Here is a 21,068-nt window from a genome sequence, read left to right as displayed (position 1 = left end):
ACTTAAGCACCAATTCCGACACCTCCTAGCTTTTCACGTTTTCGCCAAACTCCTGATTGATGTATTGAGTAAATAAACACACTAAATGATAAACACCTTCATGTCTGGGGGAATCTTTTAGGAGCGTGAAGCGAAGAAAGTTTCTCTGCCCCCCCCTTAAAAGAGGGGTGTGCGTATATATGTGTGCTTGCATGTGGAGGCGGGTGGGGGGTGTCTCTTTTTCCTCCAGATCGCCCAGGGTGCTTTATGTAAATGTTCGATTTTAATTATATCGGGAGGACGGCCCTGCTCACTACCCAATAAAAATAGGCCGAAGCTGACACCTGGCTATAAACGCAGGAGGGATTCCAACACCCCAATCAGAAACCTGTGGAAAAAACCACAAGACGCACATCTGTACGAGAGAGAGAGAGAGAGAGAAACGTCCCCTGCGCAATGACTTCCAGTAAGATTGAACTACCCGGCGAAGTTAAGCCCGACGCCGCTGCGCTCAGTGCGTCTCTCCATTCGATGCCCTCGCCCGTGTTCAATCCGGAGATAAAATATACTAAGGTTTGTGATTTCTTTAAAAAACAATTTTGAATTGAAATGGTTTCGTTTTGTTGCATCTTTTCATTAACGTGTTCATCTTCTTTAAATCCACCCATTATATTTAATGAAAATTAAATGAATAATTAAAATGGAAACAAATTCGAAAGTTTCGACATCCGAATTATCAATGAAAAATTCATCATTAATTGTATTATCTCAGATCAAGTGTAAAGTATGTGATATTTCTGAAGTTTATGCAATGTTCATCATAAAATGTCGTTCAATTGTGGATCATTCGTTTAGGTTTATTCGCAGGTTCATACGATTTGGTTCTAAATTTCCGGGCTGTTAATATATCCAATAAATAGGATATTCATTGTCACTTTACGTAAGTAACGGATATAACAGGAAATACATAACACTGTGACTTTGAATATGGAATCGCTGTAACACATAAAAGTTTAGTAGAAAAATAAGCACAAATAAGCAGTTTTAGAAACTTGCATAAAGAGGACGGCTCATTTATGTGATTTTTCATTTATATTTGATAATTAGATTAAAGGCTAAAACGTAACATTTTAAAGCCTTAAAACGAGAAAGTCATTCCTCGTAAAGTTTTGTGGTATAGGTAATCACTGTAAGCGATCCAATATGTAAGTAATCGAGAGTCCAAAGCTGTAATACAAGTCGGGAAAACACACACACGCACACAGGTTGACTCCCGAGGATGCATTAGTGGAAACAATTTAATGACAATTCACAAAAATCTAAATTGAAGTAAATTGCATACTGACGCAGTGCCTCGGATCTGGGCAGGTGTCCGCGGCCTGCAAGCGAGTGTCTCTCGTTAACAGAAACGACGCAGAAATCCGCAAAAACTATACATCAATTAATATATTATTTTAACATCAGTGTATGCAATTTGATTTTGTGTTTAATTAGTTACCAATTGCAAGAACGGATTAGTCGAAAATTACGTTTTAATTTTGAATGCATTGAAGAATCATTTATATATTATATTATCGTTTTTTTAATCGAAAACCATGCAGTTTTCGAGACTGATGTGCGCGCAGGTGCTACAACTGAAGCATACACGGTTCAGAGGGTTATTTATATTTATACGTTAAAGAATAAAAATTATATCAAAATGAAGTTTATGTCCTGGCGAATGTGTCCTACTGCACCGTTAATATTATTTCTTTTTCCCGATTCGCCCTGTAGTACAGTGGTGAAGGAAGAGGCCACTGACCCGAGAGCTGTGTCAGTAACTATGTAGCGCGTTCCCAAAGCTTTGCGGAGATCACCAGCGCCGCTGAAAAAGTGTCGTGCGTTTAGCAGAACACAGAGCACGTAAGAACATCATAAATGCTGCGGACTGCAGAGTCCAATCAGTCCAACCCATCAACTATGTATGTTAACTTTTGAATCAAACCTTCTCTGCCGTTGGTGCAAAGACACACGTTCTTGGTCCTAATATTAAACTAGTTCGAAGTAGCGGTTTGTGGCCCGTATTCTACAGATTCAAGTGCTTTTCTGGGTTGACCGTGCATATGCTCACTGAAATTTTCAATTGATGGCTCTTGCATGTCCTCTGCTCGCCCCCTCCCCAAAAACTCTTTAGTGTTACTGTGTAATAGACAAGGACTGAATTGGAGGGAAAAAAAAATTGCCCAACGGTGCTGTGGAGATAGTCATCATTTTAAGGGGATCCTGAAGAGATAAGTGGGAGGGACTCAGAGAATTCACAGGAATTTGGGGGGAATCTACCGTCTTCTTCACGGGGGGGGGGGGGGGGGGGGGGTCTGTGATTTATGGGATGTCCAGGCAGCCTGACTCCTGCTCTCGCCCTTTTAGGGTGTGCACTGGCTGTAAAGGAGCGAAAAACAGCAAGCTATGAGGATGTCGGGGGTGGGGAGGGCGGCATGTGTGCGTGCGTGAGCCCGTGTGTGTGTGCGAGTGCGTGTCCTACAACCGCAGCACACAGCCCGCCAAGCTACGCACAAGTGGCGTGTGTAAAAGGCATTTTTTAAAATGTTATTGCTCTGATGAAAGCATGACTTATGGGTAGATATAAGAGGGTGCGCTGTTTGGCTGAGGTCTACGGACGCAGGCCTGCTGCGGTTTACGCCTCTCTCTGCTTTATGCCTTTGCGGGCCCCTGTTTTAGCAGGAAGACGTGCTTCATTATTCTGAATTTGACGCCAGCTTGTTTTTTTGGACGGCATCTACACCAGCGATTAAGTGTGAGCTTTTTTCCCACACATGCCCGGTACGGTGCACCTTGAACATTCGAAATGGCCTCTGCTTTCCATACATTCTCAGAAACAGCAGAAGGCGTCACTCAGCGTCACACTCAACTTTGACTCGATGTGTCATTCTCTCATGGTCGGATGCTTGCAGCTATGGAGGTTGGTGTGTAAGGAAAGTCACCTCCAGCTGTTTGCTTTACGCGCAGTTTCGGAGCTTTCAGTACAGTAACCTGGAATTAAAACATTTAGCTTGACTAGTCCCCGGAGGTGAGTGGTAGAGCTTAAGGAGGTCCCAACGGAGGAGTTCGGTCGACGGGGGTGATAACCTCACAGAGGAAGGCATAAATTAGCCCCCGCTGATGGACCCTCATTGATGTTTTTCACTTTTTTTTACAGCTAGGGGGGAGCGGGGAGATGCGAGGCAGCTGGTCATTCGCCTCTGCCTGAGAAAGGCATCTCTCAGGGTACCAGAGAGCCCCGTTATTTTTGCTCAGACCGGAATGGATTTACTGTCAGTCCGAGAAAATGTTTAAAGCTGTTTTTTCTCGGGAATCGGTGTACATTTGCTCAGATGAAAAACACAATTTAACATCACAACATATTGAATTTCACAGTAACGATAAAAACTGACAGGAATTTCCTCCGTTCTCCAAAAAGTCACTGTTATCTTGTTTGATAACTAGGAGAACGACGCTTCAGTTCCCAAACCTCGCCACAGGGGGACCCCCAGCCGTTCCATGCATTTGTTAAATCTGACCACCAGCTCAATTAATTAAATCAGTTAAATGACTCAATGAGGTATTGATTATCCAAACACGGTATGCTACACTGTCAGAGAAAGGAGCGTCGATTTGTACCGTTGCTTGTCACTGGGGCTGCACCCTCAAGGGAAAATGTAACTTTCGTCGAACATTTTTCTACCTTTGGGGTACATTAATGTTTGTATTTTGGGGATGTTCCTCAGTGTCCATTTCTGCTCCTTAAATTAAATTAAAAGTACATGTAAGCTACAGCTAAGGGTACAATTGGCAGACCCTTGGGGGTACAGTCCCAGTGACAAGCAGAGGTAGAAACTGGTACTCAGAGTCAGAGAATACATGGGTGTATTGGATGGTCGCTGCAAACACTGGGGTGATTTTAAGAGAGGTTTTGAAATGGCAGAGCAGACACTCTTTGAAAGGCATAATAACAGTGTTACACCAACATGATTATCATTTAACCATCATTTCTTTGATTGCCTGATACTGCTGCACAGCACTGTAGGTACAAAGGCATGCCTGTTTAGAATTTCATTTGTTGTTATGGTTACGTCTGTCTGGACCACTGGCTGTATGGTGTTTCTATTACTTCTTTTGCAGAGTAAAACTGCAGCTTATTTATTATTATGGTCTTCCTGCAGAGAGCTGTACGCCACTCTAGTTTTTGGTAGGGTATGCAACCAGAATGCCAGGAAGTAAATATTTATTCAATTAATTTACATTTTAAAATAAAAGAATATTGTTTATATTTAGGAAAATACAAACAATGTTTTCTGCAAGAGTTGCATTCTGCAGAGGAGTATGAATTTTTGGCTAAACTCAGAATAGTTCTTGAGTTTCGCATACAGACTTTACTGAAAACTACAGATAAATGTGAACACTGTACAGTGCTGCCTGAAGCTGGTCTAATTTATTTTGTATAAGATCATTGCAGTGGGCGCGCAGTTGGCCGGCCGGCTCTCAGTAACTTTATGATGAGGCAGCCTCTTTGCTGGAAGAGTGAACCAGACACCATCAGCCCATTGCAGCCTGACAGAGTACAGAGGCTGCTGCCATCCACTAATATATGGTCCTGTGAGGGTCATTGGCCTGGCGAGAATCTGACCCGCGCTGAATTGGAATTCCCGGCTTCAAAACAGTGTCCACACTGCCATCGAGATCAAATAGATTTGAACGCAGGGGATGCTTCAAGCTGAGTGATTTACCAGTCCCTGCACGGCCCAGGGAGAGAGAGCAGTGACTCGGTTGAGCCTCATCTTCCACACACGTACACCAGGCTCATAGGGGAGTTAGAGCACGTCTGTTCTTGCTGCCTCATGATGGTCCCTCATGTCTGCAGCCCCTTTTCATTTTGAAGTGACCTGTTTGAAAAGCAGGATTAAGGCAATAAATCACAATATTTAATGATGGTTGGGAGTTCCTGTCATCATGGAAGAGCACAATCGCTGTGGTCCGGCTCCTTACCCGGACCGACCGTTTGATGTGTGCTCTACTTACATTTAAGTGTTCGCATGTTACAGATATTCGATAATTTTCTTTGAATTTGAAAATGGTTATCTTGATCTAAGAGCCTGACTGCATGACTAACAGTTTGAGTAAAATCCTGGACAAATATCAATAGAAATTTGCTTTTGAGTTGTGCAATGCGATTGTGCATCGGCCCTCTGCCAGCAGAATATTACCAAGCTCGTACCGTGGAAGTATGTGCCTGACTAGCTCCGTCGAGGGAATACTGCAGCAATTTACGATCATTTCAGCCTGTTATGATTTCAGGCTGCAGGGACTAGTACTGTACACTCAGGCACACACAGGCACGCAAACCTGAATCTCCATTGTGCCCCCCATTGTACACTGGAGGAGATCTCCATAAAGCTGATTATCTCCAGGTATCCTAGAGAGAGAAAAGGCCTCACAGCACTAGTCCTTTCGTGGTGGACATGTCCAAGCTCCCTAATTGGCCCAGCTAATTAACCTGCTAATCTTCTGGTCCCGTAAACAAAAACCTCACTTGGATAGCTTTTATGTCATTGGCCCCCCAGGACCTATTTCTCCCCTGAATGTAGCCGGGCAAGTGATTCGCAACTGAAAGGCAAGACGGCTGTCTGGGGCTTTTACGCCATTAGCAGAGAAGGACACATTTATTTTGGATGATCAGAGGGCATTCAGTTGTGATCAGAGAGTTTTTGTGCCCCTGCAAAATGCCCACCCCCCGCCCTACCACATCTTCACCGAGTCCCCTTTCTCCTCCCCCCGCAGGATGACCAGGCCTTAGGGTCGATGCACGCACAGTGTGTGTTTTACAGGAAGCACGAGGTGTGTGTGTGTGGTTGTGTGGGGCTGGGGTTGGGGGTTTTACTCACCCGCTAATTTGGTAGAAGAGACTCTCTCGCTTTTCCTTTCACGGGACACATATTTGTTTGAGCGTCGTGTGAGTGACAGCATGTCAATTTTCCCCGATGGCTTTGGCCCCTTGGAAGCGCTTGGAACAAATGTGCTGCGCTGAGACAAAGTGTGGGTGGTTTCTGAATGTTTTTTTTTTAATGTAAGAGGGGGGACTGTGCAGCTTTCGTGGAAGTAAGATAAGAGAGAGAGAGAGAGAGAGAGAGAGAAGCCAGGAGAGTTTCCTTGGCCAAACAAACCCAGGAGTGCCGAAGCGTTTGGTGTCAGGGAAGCCACACAAATGGGAATAGTTAAAGGTTTGTTGTGTCAGACTGACATGCTGTCGAATAATGAAAAAAACATGGGGCCCTGGGTCATGTTTGTCCTTCCTCCTCTCGTTCGTTACAGTAATAATTATAAATGCCCTGAAATGGGGAGATATGAGATTAGTGTGCAGAGAGTCTGCTGCCAAGCTATGTCTGTCTCTGCGTTTTTGTAATTATTACACTGTAGGCGATCAGATCGATAAAAACCTGTAACGTTTTACATTTAGGGGACATTGGTTCACTTCTCATGAGAATAACCTCAATTTAAACAAAAAAAAATCTGTGAATGCAATCAAAAAACTAAAAATGCCAAGAGTCTCTTATTTTCGTTGGTTACCTATGGTTAAGGTTAGGGCTGGGTGGGGGTTAGGGTTAGGGCTGGGTGGGGGTTAGGGTTGGGTGGGGGTTAGGGTTATGCTGATAGAAAGGAATGAACGGTCCCCACACAGATATGGATGCAAACAGGTGTGTGTTTGTATACGTGTAACTGTCCCATATTTTTAATGTTCTTCATTTTTGTTGGGTTTATTGTAATAAATAATTCTTCAACAAAACTGAAAAGGCACATATATTTAATTAAGAATTATAATTTTGTCATTTAAAGCAGAAGTTTGTTAAAACACATTTCTTTTTATTTCGTTCTAGGTCTCATACATATTATGTTATATTGTTACAGTCTCTGTTTCCTGTGTTTTGGTGGAGACAGTCTGTATACTAAGGATTTGCTGGACATTTTTGCATCATATGATCTGTGTGGTGCTGCTTGCCCCGCAACAGACCTGCTGCTCTCTCCTGTTCCTCAGCCCACCCCCATCCTGCTCATACCCCAGTATGAGTTCCTAGTAAGTGCTGAGCGCTCGCAGCTGTCTTGGGGCTGACTTACTGTCAGGCCTAACGCCCCAGTTAGTGGGGTCGGCCTCTTTAACGCCAAGTGCCTTTCGTGTTTACAAAACAGCGGATGGTCGGGTAGATGCTAATTCTTGCATCGTAAACAGAAACCAAATAATCGTCTGTTATGACAGCCATACGTTTGTTTTGCTTACAGTCTGTTGGTAGGTGACGGCAATTTTGCACAGTATATGAACATCTGGCAAACCAAATTTTGGAGTAAAACATACAGGCCTGGCAGCCCACATAACCTGGCAAGTCACCTGTGTCTAAACGCTAAGGAGACCAGCATCTCCCCTGCATAATTTTTTTTTCCTTCCAGTTCCACTGAGTAAGGTAGCACCTAGTAAACCACAGTGTCATGTTCGATGGTGAGTCTCCCACGGTTTAAGCCAAAAAAGTAAACTACCTAGGATGTGCATGTGACACATGATGCAAAGGTGGATAATCAGTAGGCAAATTTTTTGCAGCCGTTCCTGTAAAAATCTTCAGATCTGATGTGCTTTGTAGTTGCTTACGTTTACACCTAAATCCAGGTGGGTGAAGCTTAGCATACTAAACACCATAATGTTTGCATTCTTCTGCTCACTGTCGAGCCTTCAAGAGGCTCTCCTTGTTTAAGACTGCAGTAGACCCCAGATTTATAAAAAAAAATATTTTTGTGGCCTGAAGAGTTCTCCCTCTCTGTTTCAGACAGAGACATCCTGTCACGTTTATGAAGTGTCTTTAATGAGCTCGGTTAAGTGAGTGAGTGCTGGAGACCACAGACAGCTAGGCTGGGAGGCTAGGGAAGGAAACTGGGCAGCTTTGTACCTGCTGTTAATGTGAGACATGGCTGTGAATCCACAGGGTATATGGAGCGAGGCTGGTATCTCCCATGCCTGTGAATCCACAGGATATATGGAGCGAGGCTGGTATCTCCCATGCCTGTGAATCCACAGGATATATGTAGGGAGGCTGGTATCTCCCATGCCTGTGAATCCACAGGATATATGTAGTGAGGCTGGTATCTCCCATGCCTGTGAATCCACAGGATATATGTAGTGAGGCTGGTATCTCACATTATCTAGAAACTGGGTCTTACCTTGAATTGTGGGAGTATTTATCTTAGCGGGATTCCAGGCCATGTCTCTGCTGTTCGCAGGAATCGTGGCTGTCTGCCTGATAACCGGAAGAGGGCCGTGTACCTGCTGTAAGTGGGCGGCGTAGCCATGAACGTGCCATTAGTAGCAAACATGCCCATCAATCTCCCGTCAAGGGGAAGTGGGTGAGGCGATGCAGGCTAATTGGGGAGGAATCCGATCCCATGTGGCGTGAGTGTCTGCAGAATGGTACCGGTTGATACAGAACCCCCTCCCCCAGTCTTTCCGCAATGAGTAATTTATGTGAGGTTTTTCCTGTGAACTGGCCAACTGGTGGAGAGCAGCCCAGCTGGGAAGGATGGTGAGGGTGAACTTTGAATCCATTCCAGAGCGACGGGCACTTCAGACCTGCTCTAAAGTAAATACTTTATAGTTTACTGCCAATTAAATTGTATTTAAGACTCTAGGTTTACAGTCATAAATATGCGTAGGAGTAAGTGAGGTTTAGGCCAGAGGGGCACTTGAACCCTGGTGTAAGATAGGCTTTCAGAGTATCTTTATCCATCCACAAATAAAGTCCCGTAACAGCAAATGTATATAGAAAGAGGTTCCAGTGAGCAGATGTGATCCAAACAGTCATCCATCAGGCAGACTGACAGCCATTAAAAACAGTGTCTATTGGACCCGAGTCAGCAGGACCCGAACGCCGTCAAAGGCTGGGGAACGGTTCCACCCTGCCACTTTACTCTGACATCAAATACTTGGTGTATCGCATCACATATTAACTTTCTGGGAAGCAGGAATGAACCAGAAAACGGCAGTTCCAGTGCCGAGTGTGAAAGAAGGCAGCAGTGAGGAATATGTTAGCTCACGCTGGTCTCTGCGGCGTGAACATGTTTCTCCTTCCTGTAGTATGTGTTTGCATTTCCCCTATGTGAGGCGGGAAACTGGGGCCGTGGAGTCTGAGGATCTCACTAAATGGGCCGCTTGCATCGAAGCAAAATTCTTTGTGAGACGTTCCTCTGATCTTGTTTGTCCTTGGGAGGGGTACGACATGAGCACGGGCTCTGCTGAGGGTCTTTTTTGTCTGTTCATCCAACTGGTCACTGTCAGACTCTGCAGAGGCTTCAGCACCATGGCTATCAGGAGCGGCTGCACACATGAGCAGTGTTTGTAAATGCCATTAGCTTTTAGATAATTATTATGTACTGTGTTAGTTCTGACTAAACTAGCCGTGCACAGTAATTACTTACTTGGTTTGCAAGACAGATTACTGTTTCGCTGGTACATGCAGAGTCAAATGGGAAAATGAAGGACTTCTACAAGCCTCGGTGAACTTTCTCCTGTTGTCTGTGATCTCTGATTAGTTGCCTTTTCTGTGCTATTCCTGCGAATGATGCAGTGACTATGATGTAGGATTTCGAAAGGAAACTAAATAAATACAACTAATCGAGCATGAGTGCCCATTAATGATGGAAATATGCTTGGGGAGCTGAGTAATGTTGTGGGTTTCTACAGTATTTTTGTCTTGGAGCCTCAGCTGAATAACAAAAAAGGAAGCAGTTCCTGAAGACTGAGTAGATATTGGCTATTTTAAGTGGAAAAAAAACGGAAAGGGAATTTAGCATTTAGTTTGAGCAGCAGCCATGCCCGAGTGAGGATGAGTAGAGCCCAGCTCCTGATTCTCATCACCATGTAGCTCCTGGCATTGCAGGTTTGTCATCATAATGAACCAGAAGATGAAAATGTGTCTGAACTTCAGGTATGGAAAACAAATCTCATCTGCTTTGGGTCTGTCTGTTTGGTGAATCCTCACAGCTGTGTGTCCCCCTTGCAGATCTTCATTAACAATGAGTGGCAGAACTCGGTCAGCGAAAAGTTTTTCCCTGTGTACAACCCTTCCAACGGGGAGAAGATCTGTGAAGTTCAGGAAGCAGACAAGGTTGGTTTTAAGACCTAGATCCTTATAAAACAGATGTAGTTTTTTTCAGTAAACTGTTATTGCAGAGACGTTACTGCCCCAGCACTGCAGACAGTAACCCCACATGATGTGATGGTAAAGGGGCTAAGATTTTCTGTATCTCTCCTGTACAATGCCACACATGCTGTGCTTTCTACAGCGTCGAGCCTGGCGCCCATTCCTAAGGGCCTGTCCAAGAGTGTGAATGGCCAAAAAGTAGGGAGGCCAACAGGAAGTACAGTTTAGTCTAATGTGGTCGGGCAGGCAGGCCATTCTGAATCGCCACCCTGATCTATGCCTCTGTGTGGAAACTCGGCACGGCTGACAGAGATCAGAGTAATTCTATCAGTCAACAGAACAGCATGATTGGAGGCTGTCACGCTTAACGCGTAACTCTGTTGGCATCCCTGCCCCCCAAGGCGGACGTGGACAAGGCCGTGCAGGCTGCCCGCCTGGCCTTTTCCTTGGGCTCCGTGTGGCGCAGGATGGACGCTTCGGAACGTGGACGGCTCCTCTCCAAGCTGGCTGACCTGGTGGAGAGGGACAGGGCCTACCTGGCGGTGAGTGGGCTGCAGTGCTCGCTGTCAGTGCACGTGTCGCTCATGCAAATCTGAGAAGATTTAAAAATCATTATTCGGGCTCTTCTACAACTAAAACAAGGAATTCAGCACAATAATGTAGGTAAAGGTAGTTTGACGTTAACATTTTATTCATAGACTCATAATGAACTACAAACATCGGAGTTGTGTAAACAGCAGATTTCACACGTGGCTGGTCAGATAAAATGTGACATGAAATGATGTCACGGTTAATGTTATGTGATGTGCTTCAGTCCACGTTACTGTTAATTTAGGATATGGGCATATGAAACCACCGCATGCTTTACATGTTTAAAACATGAAGCAAATGCTGAATGTAGAGGTCTTGGTATGAAGGGATGTAACTGACGAATATGTTCTGGATCCATAAGTCATTCTCTATCCACGTAGGATAAGTAAGAGCAGAAACAGCGGACTGTCTCCTAGGTCACCCCAGGCTCATAATTCCGTGCCCTTTCATATGGCATAATTTTCAAAGACGGAATCACTGGCTCCAACTTCACTTGTTACCTTTGCAGACGCTGGAGTCCATGGACAGCGGAAAGCCATTTCTTTCTGCCTTCTATGTAGACCTTCTAGGAACCATTAAGACCCTGAGATACTTTGCTGGTTGGGCTGACAAGATCCATGGATTAACCATCCCGATGGGTAAGTTCAAGGGTTTGGCTGCTGAATTCGGGCGTCATCTTGATGGCCTCCTGGTAGTTCTGGTCTTACAGTCATGAAGAGGTGCTTGATGGTCAAACGCACCTTGACTCCGATCCAGAGTGAAGCTGTTGGGTTGATGGCACCCAGTTGCCTGGCATATACTTAGACAACCAGGCTTAGGGGAGAAGTGCCAGACTGCCAATCTTAAAGAGAATACTGTGTAGAATATTCCTACCCCAGGCTCATTCATGCTTATGTAGATTCCCATTTTATATCCATTGCTCCTGTAAGCTCTGCCAATTTAATTTCTCTCCACCCATCCTTTTTAATGGCCGCCTATCTGGTTAGGAGTGCAGAGATTCAGGACCAAACCCAGGAGGCATTGAGCTCAGGGCAACATTTTAACTGTGTGTGTTACAACTTTTTGAAAAGATATCAAAATCAAACCATCTGTGGTCTGAACTGGCAGTCAGACCCAGTGAAGCTCATTGCCCTTCTGGTACCAGGACTTTTCCCAAGAGAATCCCTATTAGCAGAAGTCCATATGATCCCACTGCAATACCAGAGAAATGGGAATGACATTGTCCCGGTTACCCTTCAGTCATTTGCTACTATACAACTTCAAATCCATCTCCCATACTGAAGTCCAATTTAAAGTTGATTGCTGGTCATTTTTATGTAGATCGGCTTTCTAAACTCCTGGGGACTTTTGAGTTCGTTTTTTTTATTACGCACTATGGGGAAGTAAATATGACCAACAAACTATTGCATTGGTCTGATCTCTCCCATGCAAGTGCCATAGATCTACCCTGAAGTAGCCCCCCCCCCCCTGCATTTTCTTTTCATGTCCTGCCAAGCTCAACTGGAGCCCTGAATGATAGCAATCCCGGTCTCTCCCCCACATTCTCTGCAGATGGGGATTATTTTTCATTCACCAGGACCGAGCCGATCGGCGTGTGTGGACAGATCATCCCAGTGAGTATCTGGCAAGCCGTTTTTTGTTCAAATCAAATAAAATGCCTCTCTCACAGCTGCGTGGTTTTTCCGGGGAAAACAGTGAAGTGAGTGGGAAAAGGTTGGGGGGGGGCGACTGCAGACGAGGGAGATTGTTGGTGGTCCCAGCCTGGGGACTGTGTGACGTGTACACCGGTCACTGTGTGTTTGGGCAGGCAGGCCGAGTCACAGAGCTGCCCAGAATGTAGCTGGTGTAGTCGGCAGTGCAGAGGGGCGGGGCCTTGGCTACCCCGGGCTCGAGATGGGGGGAGGACAATGGTCAGAACATTCCGGAAAGGATGACAAAACACTGCAAGCACCATGCTGTGTGAACGTACTGGAAGCCAGTAAAGTGAGAAAGAATAACCAGCATGGGAGAGTGTATTTCTGTGTGGGACACTGGCAGAGCCCTTGGAATGAGATTACGCATATGACAAGAAAAGGCAGCGTCTCCCACTCTATAATGTCTTTTAAACCAAATATCTCCCTTCTAACAGCTCGTCTCCCTTCTAAGACCAGCTCACAGAGCACTTGAATATGCTGGGCATTTTGAGAAACTCGGAAAGCTCCATAGCAACTTTTGTTTAGTTAAATTGAAGGACATTTACTAATAGAGCTCTTCCTAGATGAGACGTGTTGAAGGTCATGGCGAATCGCATCCACTGTGGTGGTACCTGAGAGTCGCGAGTCAGAGATGAGTTTGTTTGTGTGATGCTGTGTTCATGTTTTTCTTGGGTTAGAAACTAAGGTCAGCTTGGTGGGGGCCTTTCGGCCAGACCAGCGCTGTTCATTTTCGGCTCCAACTTCACTGACAGTGGGGACAGTAGAAAGCCAGCAAGGGGCCAAATGGCCGTGCGACAGCGAGCGAGTGGGGGCCTTGCCATATTTAGAAGCCGTCGAGTGTCTGTGTGTGTGCCAGCTGTGTGCCAACCCCCCCCGTGCCCTCTGCCCTGTGTGTGCGCAGTGGAACTTCCCACTGCTGATGACAGCCTGGAAGCTGGCCCCTGCACTGTGTTGCGGGAACACCGTGGTGCTCAAGCCGGCCGAGCAGACTCCTCTCAGCTGCCTCTACATGGGGGCGCTCATCAAAGAGGTAAAGTCCAGCCACCCTCGGCTGTTTAAACTGCTCTGTTTTCCGGTTCTTCCCCCAGCCACCAGGAATACGGGCTGATCTTTGACAATCCCCCGCCCCTCCATTTCCCATTTCCAAATTGTGTTTGGACAGGCCGGGTTCCCGCCCGGAGTCGTCAACATCGTGCCGGGTTTTGGGCCTACGGCAGGGGCCGCCATCGCATCCCACATGGGCGTGGACAAGGTGGCTTTTACCGGATCTACCAAGGTAACGGATCAATGGGGGCACTTGACAATAAAGTCCCGCCTTTGCTCGCGGGGTGCAGGAGGCAGCTAGAGGTCACTGTGGTTCCCTTGCTCATCTGAGGTGCCTAGAGGTTTATCTGCTGTGGGCCATTGGGCCTGTCATTAGCGCCCCCTGCAGGAGGCCCAGCTGCAAGTGGCCTGTCATCAGGCAGAGCAGATCAGATCAGATCAGACCAGAGGAATGTTCTAGTGCTCTGTGTTATTTGCAAAACTGGGTCTGGCGACAGGGACACCTCAGGTCCGCTGACAGGAGGATGCAGGGTGGTCTGTCGCATATACTAAACAGAAAACCATGCAGCGCTGCCACCACTCATGCAGGTTTCATCAGGCGATGCCCGCTGGCCATCGCTTGCCATCACAGAGCCGGGCACCAGCCGTTCCCACTAGGGGCTTCCTCATTACCAGACGCCGCTCTCCCGTGGCCCCCTGGTAATAGTGTCACTGTGCCGTAACAAGCCGCATCACGCTGCCCCACCTGGTGATGCCCGCCATCTCTGACAGTGAGTCACTGGCAAGGGGCAAGGTGAGCAGCTGGGAGCTGGGCAGAGGACCGAGATCACGGGAAGTGCCAGTGGGCCCAGAAGAAGGGACCAGAGTCTCCCTTACATATCAGCACAGCCCGTGCTGCCATCAAAGTGAGCTGCAGGACAGTTTTAGGGTTGGGGGGGAGGGGGGGTCCATGCCAAACAAATGTTTGACGACACAACAGCTGTTCTTCCACTTGTCAGTCTTCGGGCCCAGCAGGCAACTTGCTCCGGTCAGATTAATGCTCGCAACCATTTTGGCTAGAGAGGCTGTAATGAACATTTGCTGGTTTGGTAGGGAGAACCTCCAGGTGCCACCCCCGCTGGTGGGTAAGGGAATGGAAAGGCACCGTCCCGACGGGGGGTGGCCTGCAGGCCAACCTGGAGGAGACCCGAACCTTGCTGGTCTCTTTTTGTCATGAACATTAGGAAACATCTTGTGGTGGAGTTTTAACACTCACTGCAATGCCCGTGTGTTTATGGCAGGGTTTGTCAACCTAAAACATCCTAAAACATGCACACAAAACGATTCAGTGGAAAAAACACAGAGAGCCGGGATGCCACCTACATCATCTGCGGCCAGCTCAGGCGGATTGAACCAGAAACTTCTCTCTGCTGAGGCATCACATTTTCCCCTCCCTGCTGCCGGCCCGTTGGTGTAATGGATGTCTCGGATATGTGTTTGGCATCTTCCGGCTCCGGAAAGGCCCGCAAGGGGGCCCCCCTGCCCAGCCACTGCCCGGATCCCACCCCAACCTGCTAACTTATTTAAATGGAAGCCACCTGAACAATTTAGCATTCCGGTCTCCGGGCTCCGGCCGGGCATCTCTGTGAGTCACACTGAGCCGTGTTTCCTTCCGCAGGTCGGCAAGCTGATCCAAGAAGCAGCTGGACGGAGCAATTTGAAGCGAGTGACGCTGGAACTCGGAGGAAAGAGCCCCAACATTATTTTCGCAGATGCGGACCGTAAGTCTGCGCTGCTCCAACATCAGCTTCCCTGCTCTCACAGGGGCTCTCAGGGAGCCGCCAAAAGTCTGCTAGCAATTTATCCGCTAAATTTATTTGCCTTTCCGAGAGGTAGGGTCTGAGGCGGTGGGCTTTGCGGAGAGCTGCAGACACCGGAGAAGCCACTTGTGAGTCCGGGACGGAGGTGGCGGCAGCCGTCCGGCTGACAGGCTCACTGGCGGGCGGGTTACCGGCCTCCGTCCCATGCATGTCTGGGCGCTACTGCGATCCCTAGTGGCTTATCCGAGGCGCAGTACCCTGCCCTCCACCGCGTTCTGCAACCACTCACGGGGGCCGTAAATCACCCCACCGGGGGCTGCTCCACCCGCCGCCACCCCAGGCGACCGGCCCATAAATCAGTGCACTCCGTTAGCCCCCCGCATGCCACACCCCCTGCCATCCGCCGGTGTCACATATCAAACGCGTGGGGTGGAGAGCTGTGCCCCCACGGAAAGCGGAAGAGCATTGATGACAGTGAGGGTGACCACTGGGATGAAAGTGGGCAGTGGACAGACTTGGACATGTGGGGGACTCACGGTCTGATATAGGAACCATCAGCAGACATGTTTGCACTTATCTGCCGAGCACCTGGGTGGCCACATTTAAGCAACTCATATTTTTTTTACTTTTCTGTTATTCATGCCCATTCGCGAACCACTGTTAGCCACTTAGCAGAGCTAAGACCCGTATGACAGGAGCGGTGTGGTGAAGGTCCTGCTTCCTCCGCAGTGGACGTGGCCGTGGAGCAGGCCCACCAGGGCGTCTTCTTCAACAACGGCCAGTGCTGCACCGCTGGCTCCCGCATCTACGTGGAGGAGTCCATCTACGAGGAGTTCGTGCGCAGGAGCGTGGAGCGGGCCAAGAAGAGGGTGGTGGGGAGCCCGTTTGACCCCAGCACCGAGCAGGGCCCCCAGGTCAGCCCATCCGGCGGACATCCGGGGAAGTGGGGGGGGGGGGGGGGGCGTCAGCCAAGCCCTGCTAGATTGCATATCGGAAGCTGAATTTAGTGGATGTGTGAAGCGTCCTTGTGTATTTGTCACCATTTAAAAATGTTTTCCTTGTGAGGAAATGCATTTGTGAGCTTTGGCAGAATGAGGAGTTCATTCCAGTAAAGGGCCATTATCTCAGCACAGGAAGATCACACGCCCACAAGGGGCATCTAAGGAAAACACTCAGAACATGCTTCATGATTTTTTTAAAACAAACTTACCATATACATTTTTTTATTCATATTCATGGAGATATTGAACGAGAGAGAACTGACCGACGCTTCCTTAAGGCTTCAGTGGGGTCAGACTGGCACAAGTGCTGCCCGCTGCTGTCCCAGACCCTGAATCACGCCCTTCTCCTCTGACTGCAGATCAGCAAGGAGCAACAGAGCCGTATCCTGGAGCTCATCCAGAGTGGGATCAGCGAGGGGGCCCGGCTGGAGTGCGGGGGCAAGGCCCTTGGCCTCAAAGGCTTCTTTGTGGAGCCCACTATCTTCTCCAACGTCAGCGATGACATGCGCATCGCCAAGGAGGAGGTACACCATCTGCCGTCCATCGCCTGCCGTGACCGAGTGTGCGGTGTCAGCGAGATCCAAACACGGCTCGTTTATATGTCCATCCCCCCCCCCCCACCTCTGCAGATCTTCGGGCCTGTTCAGCAGATCATGAAGTTCAAGACCACGGAGGAGGTGATCGAGAGAGCCAACAACTCTGATTATGGCTTGACTGCCGGCGTGTTCACCAATGACATCAACAAGGCCATGAGCGTGTCAACAGCCATGCAGGCTGGCACTGTCTGGTGAGGGCTGTTTCGGGGGTCCGTCCGTCAGCATCTTTAGCATCATTAGCATCGCGGGGCAGTGCTAGCATCACATAATCGTTTTTGTTGTCGTAAGACATAATTGTACATCTCGACTCGCCTGTAACGTCGATTTCTAGTCATATGACTCTTTCTGGTATTTTCACTTTGGGGGATTTTTTCTATAGATGTCTGACTGCTCTGGGAATAGCGATGGCTTTCACTATTCTGGCTGAATTTTATGTAATATGTTGTTTAAAGTCGGTTTTGCCCCGACATGTTTTTTTCTTGAAGTTTAGTTTATTTTGGTTGCAATAACTGTCAATTATCTGCCGTTTTTAAAAATCTTCTCTTAAGCTCCAGACATAAATGGCCGTGAGTCAGTATCACAGACGCGTTAAATACAGTCTGTAGTTACTGCCCATTTGAACGACTAACCAGAATCCTCAGATGGCACTAGGTAGCAGCTGCAGGCTGAAGGCTGTAACCACGACTCTTTCCTGTATGCTGCAGGATAAACTGCTTCAATGCCCTGAGCTCCCAGTGTCCGTTTGGAGGATTCAAGATGTCGGGAAATGGGCGGGAAATGTAAGTCCACCGCACTGGTGTGTCTGGTCCAGCGATGCTGACGTATAACCTCAGGTCTAGGTCTTTCACATCATAGTGTTAAATTGTTTGATGTGTTTTCGTAGCTGTATTATATTTCATAGAGTAATGTAGTTCCTTAAATGGAAGTCTGAGTAAGAATTTAAATGCGATTTCAGAGACGCTGTGCATGTGTAAGGCATGGGGGCCCCAGCCTGTAATCTATACACTTGGCCCCCCAATCGTGTTTAACCCTCTGGGGTATAGGGGCATGGAACACATTTTCACTGACTGGGGCATGGTCACACATTTCATTCAATATCATAAACTTAATTCATGGCAAATCAATTATTTCTTATATATTTGTTTTGGCATTAAACTCATCTTAATCTTAGTGTACTTTGTAAATACGTCAGTTTTATGTGAAGTAATTTCACATCAAAGTATAGACATTGCAAAATGCAGTTTGGAACACTTTATTGGTGTAGTTTGTATATGTGGCACTGATGCGGCTATTTATAATGCGAAAAGCGATCTTCAGGTGAGGGCGGCACTACACACCCCCGATGCAGGTAAAACAAAGAAAGGTGACTTGGTTTACTTTTTAGCCTATTTAACCTAATTTTAAAAACTTTAATACTTCCGACAATGGACCTTTTGAAAAGAAGACAGATTGCTGATTTATTCAGCGTTTTTTTCATGTTTCTACATAAAGATTTCTGTGAGACATAAACTAAAATGGACACGAAAAACACGCTGCATGGTCGATGATGCACTGGACCCCAGAGGGTTAATGCGGAATCAGCCAGACCTGCAAAGCCATGCCGTTGGCATGTCGTGTTCCAGGGCGAGTTGTGCAGCCGTCATTGGAGGATTGTGGTGCTACGTGTCTCTCAGCGTCACGTCTTAACGAGCGTGTGTGTGTGTCTATGTGCGTGTGTGTGTGCCCACCTTCCAGGGGCGAGTACGGACTGAGGGAGTACTCTGAGATCAAGACGGTCACCATGAAGCTTCTGGAGAAGAACTCCTAGGGCCTACGCCTGGTCAGGATGCCGGGCTCCTCGTCATGTCCCCTAACCGTACTAAAAGCACTCAAGGGACCCGGTGGGGCCCCAGCTATCGCCCAACCCCAACGCAACCGGCAGCCTCCCTTCCCTGTGGCTGTGACCCCCCCCCCCCCCCGCTCTCTCCTCAGCCCTTGCTGGATACTTACCATCAGGGGTGAAGATGGGGGCTGTGTGGCCGTGCTGAGCAGGTCCCGTACACCACTGTTTCTCAAACCAGCCCTTGAGGACCCTCAGATAGTCCATGTTTTTGCTACCAGGAGCTGGGAGGGAGCAGAAACATGGTCCGTCTTGGGATACTCCGGGGCTGGGTTGTGAACACCTGCTTTACACAAAGCATGTCCGCACTCCCTCACTGTCACCCGGTTACATAGAGCCTCACTGATCTTACCGTCATGACTGATCCCCCCCCCCCACCACCCCCCGGCTAAAACGCGATGGGTCTTCTTAACGTTTAATTCCGATTGTGTTCCTCTTTTACTACTTAACACTGTATATCATGTTTTATTGATTTTTCTTTAATGTAAAAAACAAAAGGGTTAGTCTGAGAATTGTACTCATCCGCTGAATGAAATCAGTGCATTTTATACAAATGATCTAATGTCGATGTCCATTGTTTATACAACTATGTACTATGAAAATATAACTAAGATATAAATTGATTATAGATTTTTTCATTAAAAACTTTTTTCAAGATCTTGTATGTTGTGTTTGTCAAGTATGTCTGTGTGTTGGTGAGCTTGCATGTTTGTGTGTATCTGGGTTTGTATAAGCATGTGTGTGTGTGTGTGTGTGTGTGTGTGTGTGTGAGTGTCTGTATAAGCGTGTGTGTGTGTGTGTGTGTGTGTGTGTGAGTGTCTGTATAAGCGTGTGTGTGTGTGTGTGAGTGTCTGTATAAGTGTGTGTGTGTGTGTGAGTGTCTGTATAAGTGTGTGTGTGTGTGTGTGTGTGAGTGTCTGTATAAGTGTGTGTGTGTGTGAGTGTCTGTATAAGTGTGTGTGTGTGTGTGTGTGAGTGTCTATATAAGTGTGTGTGTGTGTGTGTGTGTGTGAGTATCTGTATAAGTGTGTGTGTGTGTGTGTGTGTGTGAGTGTCTGTATAAGTGTGTGTGTGTGTGTATGTGAGTGAGTGTCTGTATAAGTGTGTGTGTGTGTGAGTGTCTGTATAAGTGTGTGTGTGTGTATGTGTGTGTGTGTGTGAGTGTCTGTATAAGTGTGTGTGTGTGAGTGTCTGTATAAGTGTGTGTGTGTGTGTGTGTGTGTGTGAGTGTCTGTATAAGTGTGTGTGTGTGTGTGTGTGTGTGAGTGTCTGTATAAGTGTGTGTGTGTGTGTGAGTGAGTGAGTGTCTGTATAAGTGTGTGTGTGTGTGTGTGTGTGAGTGTCTGTATAAGTGTGTGTGTGTGTGTGAGTGTCTGTATAAGTGTGTGTGTGTGAGTGTCTGTATAAGTGTGTGTGTGTGTGTGTGTGAGTGTCTGTATAAGTGTGTGTGTGTGTGTGTGTGTGTGTGTGAGTGTCTGTATAAGTGTGTGTGTGTGAGTGTCTGTATAAGTGCTGCTTCCCGCAACGACATCCTGTTATCTCTGAGCTGACGCACATGTCGCTCTTTCCATGATCTCAAACGATTTACGGTTTTCTTCCTGGACTGAGATCTGAGCAGTGTTGGCTTGACGGGGCCCCGGGGCCACCCTTCGTGTTCCTCCACTCACGGGGCTAAGGAGATGAGGGATTCAGGACCCGAAAACATGGCCTGGCCCTCATGGGTGGCAGCCCGGGGGGAGGGGGCGCTGGTGGAGTTCCCTGGCTTCTGGAGGGTGTGGCCGGCCCCGCTGTGGGCCCCCGTCAGTGCCGTTTTCAGCCTGAAGGGTGTAAACAAGACCATCCCTCCACCCCATTTGCCTTTAATCCAAACAGCACGTTTGACTGAGGTACACCACAACGCAGCGTGACATCAAACATGGAAAAATCTTTCTGCCGGGACTGCGGACTGGGCCAACGTAAGCTGCAGGCTGCGCAGTTTGGAAAGCCCCACAATGTGATAAAAACCTGTTATTTTTGATGCTGTGGGGACCATTTTTCATCTGTGGATGCAATGAAAAAACTAAAAACACCAGAAATCTTGTATTATGTCTGGCTACTTATGATTAAGGTTAGGGCTGGGTAGGGGGTAAGGGTGTCACGCTGGGATTAGGGTTTCCCTAATAGAAATGAATGGAGAGTCCCCATAAAGATATAATTACAAACTGGTATATGTGTGTGTGTGTGTGTGTGTGTGTGTGTGTGTGTGTGTGTGTGTGTGTGAATGCATATGTGTAT

At 47.4% G+C, this 21,068-nt stretch overlaps 1 protein-coding gene across 1 annotated transcript; it reads left to right on the top strand.

Annotated features, from left to right (window-relative positions):
• Positions 1 to 299: 299 nt before the first annotated feature.
• On the top strand, positions 300 to 19,452 carry aldh1a2 (aldehyde dehydrogenase 1 family, member A2). Its single transcript, XM_048969461.1, has 13 exons — positions 300 to 552; positions 10,050 to 10,154; positions 10,592 to 10,732; positions 11,290 to 11,419; positions 12,333 to 12,394; positions 13,377 to 13,505; positions 13,638 to 13,751; positions 15,177 to 15,279; positions 16,048 to 16,232; positions 16,679 to 16,843; positions 16,949 to 17,106; positions 17,620 to 17,694; positions 18,650 to 19,452. Exons 1-13 carry the CDS (start codon positions 436 to 438, stop codon positions 18,720 to 18,722), a joined length of 1,557 nt encoding a protein of 518 aa, XP_048825418.1. The 5' UTR covers positions 300 to 435; the 3' UTR covers positions 18,723 to 19,452.
• The last annotated feature ends 1,616 nt before the right edge of the window (positions 19,453 to 21,068 follow it).

Source organism: Brienomyrus brachyistius, chromosome 11 (genome assembly GCF_023856365.1).
Source record: "Brienomyrus brachyistius isolate T26 chromosome 11, BBRACH_0.4, whole genome shotgun sequence".
NCBI lineage: Eukaryota > Metazoa > Chordata > Actinopteri > Osteoglossiformes > Mormyridae > Brienomyrus > Brienomyrus brachyistius.
Note: the sequence above shows the minus strand (reverse complement) of the source record. Positions and strands in the feature narration are given on the sequence as shown.

What these genes read in the sequence shown, in the direction of transcription:
- aldh1a2 (XM_048969461.1), top strand. Translation starts at nt 436, where the DNA reads ATGACTTCCAGTAAGATTGAACTACCCGGCGAAGTTAAGCCCGACGCC. An exon ending in TATTTTCGCAGATGCGGACC is followed by an intron (nt 15,280 to 16,047) that starts GTAAGTCTGCGC and finishes CTTCCTCCGCAG; the next exon opens with TGGACGTGGCCGTGGAGCAG. An exon ending in ATGCAGGCTGGCACTGTCTG is followed by an intron (nt 17,107 to 17,619) that starts GTGAGGGCTGTT and finishes TGTATGCTGCAG; the next exon opens with GATAAACTGCTTCAATGCCC.